At 37.9% G+C, this 13,166-nt stretch overlaps 1 protein-coding gene across 1 annotated transcript; it reads left to right on the top strand.

Moving 5' to 3' along the window:
• Nucleotides 1–263: 263 nt before the first annotated feature.
• LOC135085155 (ETS translocation variant 1-like) lies at nucleotides 264–4,055 on the top strand. The gene is made up of 4 exons (XM_063979911.1): nucleotides 264–276; nucleotides 1,508–1,629; nucleotides 2,950–3,058; nucleotides 3,892–4,055. The coding sequence occupies exons 1-4, from the start codon at nucleotides 264–266 to the stop codon at nucleotides 4,053–4,055; spliced, it is 408 nt and encodes a 135-aa protein (XP_063835981.1).
• The last annotated feature ends 9,111 nt before the right edge of the window (nucleotides 4,056–13,166 follow it).

Below are 13,166 nucleotides of genomic sequence, written 5' to 3'. Positions count from 1 at the left end.
TATGCAGGTTCTTCTCAGTCGGTACACTCTTGTCAGAGTGGTCGTGGTCATCATCTTGAATCACGATTCAGAGTGATGTTCCTCGTAATACGGCGCCATTCCTCGCGGACTGCAGCTTTCCGGGTACTTTCGCTAACCGAGCACTTAGTTGCGGCCCTGATCTGGTCCGTCCATCTCATTGGTGATCTACCACGTGGTCTGGTGCCCTCAACTTTTCCCTGCACTACGAGACGCTCTATGGAGTCATTACTGCGCCGAGATACATGGCCGAAGAAGGTTAAGGTCTTATGCAGGTAGGTATGGGGTATGCAGTTGAACTCGACTGGCACTAACTAACTAAAGGCTGATTTACACGTATTTTAAGTAGGTAACTAAATGTCCTAATTTATTGAAAAACAATGTTTCTTTTTTTCACATTCAAAGGTACAAAATATGCATTTACCGCGTACCGGAAAACACAGCGTGGGACATCCACCCACAAGGTGAACCGACGACTTGATAAAGCCGTGATAGGAGCCTGATAAGACCATGAGCGGGTGCCTTTTTGTCAGAGGGGCACAAGCAGTTAATTGTCCACTTGTTTATTTCTCTCTGTTTAAATCTATGTCTTGGCTGTATTGTATACGTTTCTTGCAAATAAAAAGTTTTCTATTCTATTCTATTCTATAAAGGAAACAGGGAGGCGCTGGATGCAGGCCGCTACAAACCATGCGATGTGAAAATCATTGAGGGATGCCTATGTTCAGCAGTGGACGTCCTGTGGGTGAAATGATAATCATGATGATAATATCTGTCAGTATCTATCCCACTACCAATCCAATGTAAACATTATATTATTATAATGCTTAATACATGGATGCTCATTTACATAAGACTTTCAAACTGTTTCTGTAAACTTTGCAGTGACCAGCTCGTTATGCAGTACGGCGTCCACTTCCAGGAGTGAAGCGGCTTCCCCACATCAACACGTCAGCACAACACATGCAGGTATATTCGCACCTCTCGTTCCCACCGCTGCAACTCCTGTGTAGCCAGGATCTACAGCTTGACCGCCAATAACCCAACCAGTGAAGGTCAAGTTTGTCCCGGGGGAAAGTTAACTGTCACTGGTATATGCCAGCTCGCACTCGTTTCGCTTACTCTTTTACAATGCGGTCTTTCCCGAATAATATAACCCACCTCTTTAAGATAAGTGAATAGGCACTTACAAGACCATCCTAACATCATGAGTGGTTGCAGTCATAATTATGCTTTTTGCTACTTAAAAATATATCTTCTCGATTCACTCATTCCCGTACTGTGATACTTTGATCGTGAAGCATTTGCTGTCATACGTTGGCTAGGTGTAATTCCATAGTAGCAGATCGGTTCATCGATTAAAACGCGCCCCACTTTTTGGTCGAGAGAAGCGCGGGGTGCGGGGAGTTTGATCCGAGCAATCCGAGCGTCATTATTGTAGTGTGCATGTGCACTTAAACTAAAACTTAAGTCTTTCTGTGTGTCCCAGGCGGCGGGCGGCGCGGCGCCTTACAGCTGTGGCAGTTCCTGGTGTCTTTACTGGCGGAGGGCGCGCGCTGCGTGGCCTGGACCGGCCGCGGGCTGGAGTTCAAGCTGCACGAGCCCGAGGAGGTAACCTGCATCTTATGCTGACGGCACAGAGTCGATAGTACCCCAGCAACGTGGCACATGAGCCTGAGGCAACCTGCGCCTGATGTTGACGGAACCGAGTCGATAGTAGCACAGCAGTGTGGCGCGTTGAGGCATCTAAACTGGCCGCAGGCTGGAGTTCAAGTTGCACGAGCCCGAGGAGGTAACCTGCACCTTATGCTGACGGCACAGAGTCGATAATAGCCCAGCAGAGAAGCACGAGCCTGAGGTAACCAGAGGTCTCACAGAGGCGATAATCTAAGTCCAGCAGTGTGGCGCGCTGCGTGGCCTGGACTGGAGTTCAAGCTGCTCGAGCCCGAGGAGGTAACGTGCACCTTATGCTGACGGCACAGAGTCGATAGTAGCCCAGCAGTGTAGTACAGGAGCCTGAAGCAACCTGCGCCTTGTGCTGACGGAACAGAGTCGATAGTAGCATAGCAGTGTGGCGCGCTGCGTAGCCTGGACTGTTCGCGGGCTAGAGTTCAAGCTGCACGAGCCCGAGGAGCTAACCTGCACCTTATGCTGACGTAACAGCGGTGATAGTAGCCCAGCAGTGAAGCACACGAGCCTTAGGCAACCAGCACCTTATGCCAGCGGCACAGAGGCGACAATAGGCCACAGTGTTAGCACCGGACCAGTTTAAACAGCCGCTGCTGTAGCTATCCTCCCTCATGCTGAGGCGACAGTAGCTCAACGACTTCAGTCAAATGACGCAAAGGGCAAAAAAAGAATGAGACATAGGCTCCTTAAGAGCATTTGACGATTTGCAAGAACTAATTTAATTAGTCTAAACAAATAAAGAAAATTTTAATTTTGATTTTGACGTCCGCTGCTGCGCAAAGCCTGCCCACAGATTTCCAAGCGACCGGTTCTACGCTCCTGCACTGCCAGCATCCAGGTGCTTCCCGCGACCTTCACCTGATCGTCGGTCCACGTAGTGGGAGGCCTGATGACAATATGTCTTCCGGTCCGTGGTCGTCACTCGAGATTTTTTTGTCCCAACGACGCTCTATGTCGCACTTCCATCATTTTCAGACCTTTCAGAATTAAGTTTACTTTCTCTCTCTAGAGAGGAAATCGTAGCCTTAAAAAAAGTAGCTTTAAAAGGCTAACTTAACAGTACTTCTTCTTTTCGTGTCGACAACAAACCTACACAGTGTCAGCCCAACTCCGCCACAAGAGTGGCGTTGTCAGCAGCACTCATCAAATCCTCCTGAGTGCTATCACTTCAGTACTCCGATTTCACGCTAACTACTCGTAAGCTAGTGTTTAGTATGGATAAAGTACCGATTCTATTCGCAGGTGGCGCGGCGCTGGGGCGCTCAGAAGAACAGACCAGCTATGAACTACGACAAGCTCTCGCGCTCGCTGCGCTACTACTACGAGAAGGGCATCATGCAGAAGGTCGCAGGTACGACTCCTTTCTTTAGGTGATCCCTCTGTCACTTAGGGATCAGTGACAATCTCATAAAACTCATTTTACCACTGCTTCGGGACAATAAATGGGCCAGTGCTGAGAAGCAGCGAAAGAAACTCAGTCACTATTATCAGCCTCTTTTTCAAGGGTTTACAGTCTTTAAAACTCATAAAAAAACTCATTCAAGTAGGCTTTTAAAAAGTACTTTTTCATGTCCCAGTATTAACCCTACCACTGCTTCGGGACAATAAATGGGCCAGTCCTGAGAAGAATAAATAAATAATAATAATTTCAAGGGTTAAATTCAAGGGTTTACATTACAGTCTTTAAAATATTGGTCTATATACGCATAGAGCCCTCAGTAGGTTAAAGAAATAACTACAGGTGATGCACCCAAGTAAGATTCAATAGCAACTTGACCTTATGTTTTAAGTTTGGGCTGACGCTTTGTCGTGTTGCAAAGGGACTGTTCCCACCACTGCAACTACTGTGTAGCCAGGATAATATAAACCGCCAATAACAAATAACTAAAGCCTGGTCCGTGAGCACGTAGAATCCCGTCCAATGCCCCCAAGCTACCCATCCTTATCGCTCGCGCGTAATTATATTGCTGTCGCGACTGTGCGACGCGCGCCCGCAGTGAGTGTGCGAGCGCGACAGCAACATAATTACGTGCGAGCGACAAGGATGGGCAGCTTGGGGTCATTGGACGGGATTCTACGTGCTCACGGACCAAGCTTTAGTCAAGGTCAAGTTTGTCCCGGGGGAAAGTTAAGCTGTCATTGGACCCGCAATGAAATTAATCAGAAGAATTTGTCGTGTTGCAGGCGAGCGCTACGTGTACAAGTTCGTGTGCGACCCAGAAGCCCTGTTCAGCATGGCGGCGCCGCGCGCGCGCTCGCCGCCCGCCGCGCCGCCCTACGAGCTGCTGTACCCGCCCTACCACGACCCGCGACGATACTACAACGACCTGCCGCACTACGACGCCTGAGGACTCTGAGCAAGAGCTCAAAGCGGGAAGGCCCGCCCTGGAAAAACTGTGCACATTTCAGTAAAACCCATATATCATTGGCTGAGGTTGCATGCCCATATTACGACGCACCTGCGCGACGCATACCTGCCGCACTACGACGCTTGAAGAATGGAACTATTCCGACCAACTAACTATATGTCATTGAAACTGTGCGCATGCTAGTAAATACCCACAAAATGATTTACTGACGTGCTCATGCTCATATCACAAAATGCATCAGCTACCCGCGACGATACTACAACGACCTACCGCACTACGACGCCTGAAGAACACAACTAAATAAGTAATTGAAACTGTGCCCATACTAGTAAATACACACAAAACAACCTGCCGCACTACAACGCCTGAGGAGTCTTCGTCCAGGCAAAACTGTGTACATTTCAGTTAAACTGTGCTAATGTCAGTAAATACCCATAATATCATAAGTGACGTGCTCATATCACTGTACGACCCGCGCCGCTACTACAACGACCTGCCGCACTACGACGCCTGAGGAATCTGTGGTCGCCCAGGAAAGACTATGCACAATTCAGTAAAACTGCGCATTTCAGTAAAACTGTGCACATGTCAGTAAATACCCACAAAACCTATGCTAGCCGCATTATGATGCTTGAGGACTCTGAGCTATGCCCAAGCAAGACTGTGCACAGTTCAGTAAAACTGCGCATTTCAGTGACTACCCCTAAATTGGCTGATGTGTACAAATTTACAGCCCGCGCTGCTACCAGCTACCTATAATATCCTGTCGCACTACGACGCCTGAGGAGTTACCTACACAACTATTCCAACATTTCCAACAAATATGTGATTAAAACTGTGTGCATATCAGTAAATTACTTTCCTTACTCGTTTGAGGAACATGTACGGCTAAATGCTCATAATGAGTAGGCAGTATTTGGAATGCATTTTGTAAACACGCGCTCGCTACCTGCGCTGTTTCTTTAACAAGTTACACATTGAGTATGTATTGCATAATGTAATGTCAAAGAATAATAATATGATCATTAGGTACTCGTAATAATTATTACTTAGTTATTGTAAAGTAATTTTACAGGAATAATTTAATTTAAGGGTTACAGATAAATAAGCAAGTACTTACTTACTTGAAGTTACTGAACTAGGTAATGTATAAAAGAAAAAAAATGTGTAGTATGTTAAAATTCCTTTAAAAATCCCACCTATTTTATGTAGACCCTAGAAATAGACAATAATGTTTCATGCACTCTTTCTTTACAAAATTACCATCATTATTATTAAAGGAATAATTAAATTGAAATATTAGTTAGACATGCAAATTAATTTTAAAAAAAAAGTAAGCTAGGAAGGCTTTTAGTCCAGGCTAAGGGCGGGGACTTTTGCTATGTTCACCTCCTAACTAGTCTAAATAAAGTCCCGAAGTCAGAAATTGTGTTCCACGGATTTCCATCTATACCTAAGCTTTATTGATTGGACTATTTTACCAAGATAAATGTTTTGAATAAAAGTTAAAACTCCCAAAAATGCGTTTAAAACTTGATTGTAACAGTTGCAATCACTTATTAATCCAATCATCAGTTAAATCATCAATCAATACATATCAATTCGTTTAATGTAAACACAAAATAAGTAAAATGACGCATCATCCCATTTCTTTATTGGTTTGCAATTGGCCACGCTTACTCAGCACAAATACGCACCGATTTAACATACAGGGGGTATTTATTTAGTCAGTTACTAATTTAGAACAATCATTACAATGGATGGACAAAAAGACATCTTGTCCACACCCTGTGTTGTCAAAAATAACAAAAATGTCCTAAAAGATCTCGATCTCTCCAACAATAATAGTAACATTGTTGTATTTTGTTAGTTGGAAAGTTAGCCAGTTCCTCTGTGGTTGAGAATTCCGGGTGAAGCATCTATCAAACAAAAGAATGATACTACGTAAGAATCTAATTAATAATTTAATTAATAAGTAAGTTGTATATGAGATAGGTTACATAAGGTTTCATTATTTTCGGCTGTGATAATTTATTTTAGTTAGTTTATTTTATTAAAATCTTTTCAAACGTAACTTTAATCGTTGATTCTTTGTTTAGTTCTAAGATAGACAAACCCTTCCTTATTGAAGAAAATTGATTTTCATCTAATAAATGTATCTTACAGCTTAAAGTGTTACCTATATTAATGTCGTTAAATCACATAAGTATTTTAAACTTCAACCCTTGATATTTAGATTTAATTTAGCAAAAAAAGACAGCCGGATTTATCGTAACTGGACAGAATTACCTAGGTTTGACATAAAAAATATACACTCGGCATCAAATAAATCGCACCTCCCGCGACAAGCACTTATCAAACATATGCATCCCCACTTCCCACCAACATTGGTACCATTTGAAAGCCTAGTTCTAAACTTCATTTCATTAAAGGAAAGGTTTTTACCCCAAAAATGTGTCTGTAGAAGAATCCAGAGTCACTTCTTCAAAAAATAGGTAGTTACACTATAGCCATTTTTTATGACTATAAAACTGTTAAGTGGGGATTAATCGCTATCCATCTGTTAAAGAGGACACGTGAGATCTTTATTTGGTTTTATAACCATAAAAATTGGTCTAATTGATCCCAGAGGTGAGCCCAAAGTGAGGTCTATTTACAAGTCACATTTATGGTATATGTTAATCATTTATTTAGAAATGAAATTTATTTTTCTTTAAGGATATTTATTGAGCTTTCAAAAAACACCAATATTGTTGGGGTACCATGATTGTGTCAGAAGAAAATCTTTAAAGTTCGCGTCGCGGAAGGTGCGGTTTATTTGATGTTGAGTGTATGTACTATTTATGTATTTAGTTATATTTAGGCATAAATATTTTAGATTAGTTAAATAAATAGTTAAAATTGTGCAATACTAGAAAAGGAGACGAGGATATTGAAATTATTGTGTGACTGGAAGGCAATTTGGAGGTGGTTTCTACGGAATATCATAGATGTAAGGGAACCCAAGCAATCTTGTGAATAATAAACATAATTGTCCATGAGTTTTGTTTTATTTGGACATCAAAGCTAGGTCTGTCCCAAAGGTGGGCATTGGACTGATGCCGATTCGAGGAAAGCTAGATACCATCGATCGCTGAAATATTGTGGTGAACTGGTGAACCGACACCTAACACTAGCATAAAAATATGTATAACTTACTTACTTGGATAGGTTAACAGGCATTCACACTAAGTAAGTACTGCGGGATTTTGTAACACAAACACTTTTAAAAGGTAAAAAGGTATTTACCTTCCTGACGTTTCGACTCGGTTGCACGAGGCACGGTCGCGGGCAGACTGAAGAGATGCGGCGTCGTTTGCTCGGTCGCGATGAATTTTCTTCACTTACCCGCATTTGCTTTATTTTCGTCCGTGGTACAGTCAGTCTAACAAATCTTCCCGTGTCTCGTTTGACCTTTTTAAAAGTGTTTGTGTGTGAATTTACTAAAAATACAATAAGTACAACATGAAAGTTTAAAATGTTAACAGGAATATTTGTTACATAATTTCTTTACGATTTTACTAGCCTTATAAAAAAAATAGTTTATTAGTTGTAAAATTTTCTTGTTTCAGTATATAAGATGCAGATTCATACAAAAACTCTCCCTTCCTTTTCGAAAAATATATAAAGGATAGTCCTAAGTATGTGAGTATTTCTCAAAAAAAATGTACATTTTGAAAAAAAAAGTGTGCTTTGAAACAGTTCAAAAGTTTTATATTTATAAATCATCACACAAAAAAAACACACACACAATTTTGAAGGATGAATATTAATCTTTAAGATAACGAAGAATTATAGCTATAATCCTACTTATTACCAAATATTTAGATATTTTAAAAATAGTCCTTTTTTACCTTTCATACAAAAACCTGTTTGCCACCCTAGCTTTTTCATGTAAGGTACTTGATACAAATAAGGCCTACCTAACTTTAAATGCTTATATTTCAATAAATATTAACGCCAGTCAACAAAAACAAGGTTAATTAACTTCTTCCATCCTTTAATTTTAGCAATATTACAAAAAATAACACAATTTTTAATTAAATCTATTCAAAATAAGCAAATTACGAAACCACTGATTTTGGCTTTATTAAATCACCTACACGGAATAAGGCCTATATGATTCAAGTGCCTGTAGACCTTAAAATTGAGGTTGTATTAAACAAAATGCGGTCTTATAACATTAAACACGTCGATTTGTTTGCGTTATCAAAATTTTACATACCAAGTAAACAGAAATATACTGTATATCTCTAGATAAACTTAAATTCCACTTATTAAGAATAATACATAAATTATAGATAAAATTAAATATTCATAGTAACAAAGTAATGATTCCTTACTTAAATTAACAAAAAAAATATTAAAAACAAACAATAATATTTTTTTGTATAGGGCTTATTAAAACACCGTGTTCGAATAAGGCCTACACATAAAACCAAAGTTTAGGAACATCATTTAGTCTTGATTTTTTGTAAACAAAATGAGATCTCAATTTTTGTTAGAACCAGGGCATAAAAAGGCTTCTGAATCATCTTTACGAACTCCTACACAATCTTTATGATACCACCAAAAGCAGTCCTTTATGGTAGCATATCTGCTACATTGTCTTCGAGACAGGCATGATAATACCAGCTTTAATTCTCCTATCCTTTAGAATTATACATACGGCTTTTTTTTCTTAGTTTTTATTGGTTTTGTATTTTGTTTCTTTTTTTTACAGGTTTAGTAATTTTTTTTTTACTCTGTTTTCTTTTTATTTTCTATGCTGTAAGTAACATTCTTATTAAATAAATATTTAGTTACTCTTTGACTCATTTAGTTTAATGAATTTGTCCGTAATCAGGTGTTGACATAAGTATCCAATATGGCCTACCATGCTGAAATAAGGCCTAGGCCTTATTAGATAACTCGCTCTTGTTGTCTTTAAAAATTTACAAATAATGCATCTATAGCCAGTAGTACAAATTAAGGTAATTATTAGCTAGTAAGAAATATTTAGAAACGATTACTAAGAAAAGCTTAATCTAAAACAGCGTTATTTTACCGAAAATTTAAGATGAAATCACCAGATTTTTATAAGAGAGCACGAAATCACCCACCACCTTAGAAGAACGCGTGCCAATTGGTGCTGGGATCGTGGATCGGGACGCTCTTGCACTCTACCGGGTTGTAGGGCATATGAGTACGTGTCCTTGAAGTATTATCCCGGTTGGATTTATTTATCTGTGTTTTCTGATGTATAGGCCTTATTAGAACGTAGGCCTTATTTGTATCAAGTACCTTATTTTTGTTTCATAAAATGCGATACGTAACTAAATTATTGTAAATTTCTTTGTATTATCGTTCTACAGTAATCGCAGTTTCTGTATCAAATTGATTTTCTATGGGATGTCATAATGAATTGGCAATTTAAAGCAAAAAAACAAAATGAGTCGCTCTCATTTACTATTTCGTTATTTACTCTTTAGTTACGATTTATTTCTACTTTCCCATGGTTTCTGAACAATTCCGTATTTATTTTACACGGACAACAATAGCTGCACTCTGAATGGCTGTTGGCCTAACGTCTCCGCCATAACATCTATCGCGAAAATTAGTGAAAACGTGTGTGTTTTGTGGGATTACTTTTTCGTAACAGGCAGTAAAATCAGCGATTTTATATAGAACGGTAAGTCTTCATTTAACCATTTTTGTAATACGTGTGGTACGAACATTTAGTAAGCTTTTATATTTGCTGTAACAAATTTTATCAAAAAAATACTTGTTTCTGATCTCATTTTGTCTAATATTTCGTTACGTTTTTTGCGAATTTCGTTACGTTACGAAAAAGTACCTACAACATAATGCTGAGTGTATACTGTTATTACCTGACTAAGCATAGTAATATTCACTACTTAATTAATTTCAAAAAATATAGAGCGTTAATAACAAAAGGATTGGATACTATCTGCTTTACAGAAGTGCCACCAGCAAAAAATTATCAAATCATTTAGATTACGTTTTTATGTGATTACTTCTTTTGTTTTTTTTAGGATTGCCGCCAAAAACCAATGCCGAAAGGCAAAGCTTACAGAGAACGACTCAAAATGGATAAACATGATGGAACAAAAATAATTTTATTAAAATAGTATGAATGATTACTCCCTTATTTTATTTCTAACCCCTTAATATTACTACCCCGTATTTGGGTGCATACTTACAAATATTTCGAATTGAATAAATAAAGAGCATTCACAATATTTCGCCAATGTATAACAAGCCTTATGGCCTTACTATTTCGTTACTACCGTTTCGTTACGTACATTTTTTTTGAGAAATACTCATGTATGCATGGACGAAGGCACCACGCGCTAACTTTTCACTGCGGTATGTTGTACCTATTTATTTTACAACAAACGTGTAGTCTGCTGATGTTCTATCAACTGTACCAGAGTAAATACAAATTTTGTATTTACTCTGACTGTACTCTTTCATCAAGGTGTAATAAAACTAACATAATTATGTAAAAAAACATTTTATTAAAGATAAACACGACGACAGTCTAATAATAACAATAACTATCATTAATACTCGGAGCAAATACGTACAGTTCGCAAAATAATATAATTTTCTCGATATTTTATTATCACATTAACAGTTAAATGAAGTAAGCAATATTTTTTGGCGCAAACTGTACATACGCATGAAAACAAAAGATATAAACTCATTACATGTACCTCAGGTCAGTCGTTATTATTAAATAAGGTCTATCCATTGACGCGGAGCGATATAGCGGAGAGGGATGCGGAGCGGAGATGCGGACTGTTAATACATCCATTGTGGTACGGCAATCTATAAGTATAGTGCCAGTTTTCACCATCAATACTTAATTTTTAAGTGACCCCTATGAAAACAAAATTGATGTTATGTGTTACCATAGGGACCACTTAAAAATTAGGGATTGATGTGGTGAAAACGCGGGTAGGTGTCCTGTACCTATAGGGCGTACATACTAACAAAGAAGTTGAAATTGAATTGCTGGAGAACACACCACATCCAGTTTATTCCGCTTCTTTCTCCGCTTCCGTGCTTCATTTCTCCGCTCCCCTTGAGTTATTCACATTTCACAAATGTATGAGTATTTAAACAAGTTCGCAAAACGTTGTCCAAGTGGGGCGGCGGTTTTAAGCAATCCTATCCTACTAATATTATAAATGTGAAAGTTTGTATGGATGTCTAAATGTAAACATGTTTGTTACTTTTTCACGCAAAAACTACTGAACGGATTTTGATGAAACTACATTTTTTTGTTTATAACACAGAATAACATATAGGCCATAATTTATGACAATCTGTGACAAACTAAATTTCACGCGGGTGAAGCCGCGGGCAAAAGCTAATTGGTTAATATTGGTACAGCGCATCTCCGCTCCGCTCCTCTCCGCTACAATGCACAGACAGCCTTAAAGCTCAATCTATAAATAGACACTGAGGTCTTCATTCAACACTAGATTCAAACCTAGAGCTTGGTATAAGTATAATGCCCGTTTTCACCATCAATCCATCAATTTTTAAGTGACCCTTATGGCATTTTGTTTTCAAAGGGGTCACTTAAAAATTAGGAACTGATGGTGAAAACGGGCATAAATCAAATATATTCACAAATGGTGCGTTAATTGACAGCTTTCAACAGTTTCTGTCAAAGTGACAGATTGTAACAATTGACAGTCTATTTTATCGTTATGCTACGTCTGAGGTGTTAATATTGATATTTATTTATTTTTAGATTATGAATGATACATAACAGCAGTACGAAATCAACAATATTTACATTGGTACAAATCTTGCTACAGAATAAGTCAAAAATACATTCTGTCTTATTCTCACATATTGAGTGTGAAAAAGACAAAAATATCTTTAGATTTGTATGATTACTACAGCAATGTGCGTTTTACTATTTAATACTCTATGACGGTTAAAGCAAATAATTTAATTTATTGCCATAACAAAAAAAAACAATATAACAGACATTTGACGAGTTGATATAGAAGAAAAATCTTTGATTTCCCTAAAAATAATAATAAGCGTGTTATAATAATGACATTTATACAATTTTAACTAAAGCCGGTTCTCCAGCGGGTGATTTGCGCTACACAATCAACAAAAACATTTCAACATTCAACAAAATTGGGATGACTGGTAATGAAATAGAAATTCTACATGTCCGTCAGACAGATAATTAAAAAATATTAGACTCGTATTTATTTTTTTCATAATCGAATAATTTGAAAAGTCGCGTGACGTCACTTTTGAGTAAAAAATCTACTCAAGCGTGACGTAACGCGCCATTTCAACTCGATATAGCACTGTTATTATTTAATTAGGAAAGAAAATAAAAAACACGAGTATGACGGACAAATAATGAGGGTTTCGCGAATGAAAAATCCGCCAGATGGCAATACGTAGACGCGAGGTCCAAATGCTGCATGATTGGTTATTTTTGACATGACATTGACAGATATGTCAAAATCCACCAATCACGCAGCAGTCAGACCCCACATCCACGTCCCGCCATCTAGCGGATCTTTCGTTCGCGAAAAACCTCATTGAAATTTTGTCATCTAGCCTATTGTCTAAAAAAAGTTGAATGTTGACATGTTTTTGTAGATTGTGTAGGACAAAACACACTCTGGAGACGCGGCTTGAAATACACATTTTACAAAAACAAATAACAATGTTTAATTATTAAAATATAACCTTAAATACATAATATATCAGAAGTATTGCACTTAATTGTTTTAAAATTATAAATTTTATTAATTATGAGCATTACATCCTCAAAATTTTAAAAATATAAATAAAAAACTAAAAGGTATAATTAAACAAACGCTACATGATTTTGGTTGTTATTTACATTTTTGTATACAAAAAATCTAGTATATTTTTGCAGTAGTTGATTAACATGTGCAATAAAAATATTAAAAAGCAATTGGGCAACTTTAAATAACCCCTGTATATTGCATTGTATAATAAACGAAATATTTCTTACAATTTTGCAACTGGTAACAA

The sequence above is a fragment of the Ostrinia nubilalis genome, chromosome 28 (assembly GCF_963855985.1).
Source record: "Ostrinia nubilalis chromosome 28, ilOstNubi1.1, whole genome shotgun sequence".
Classification (NCBI taxonomy): domain Eukaryota; kingdom Metazoa; phylum Arthropoda; class Insecta; order Lepidoptera; family Crambidae; genus Ostrinia; species Ostrinia nubilalis.
Note: the sequence above shows the minus strand (reverse complement) of the source record. Positions and strands in the feature narration are given on the sequence as shown.

Excerpts from the sequence above, each read along its gene's own strand:
- LOC135085155 (XM_063979911.1), top strand. Across the intron at positions 1,630-2,949 it reads AGCTGCACGAGCCCGAGGAG|GTGGCGCGGCGCTGGGGCGC; the intron begins GTAACCTGCATC and ends TTCTATTCGCAG. Across the intron at positions 3,059-3,891 it reads CATCATGCAGAAGGTCGCAG|GCGAGCGCTACGTGTACAAG; the intron begins GTACGACTCCTT and ends GTCGTGTTGCAG.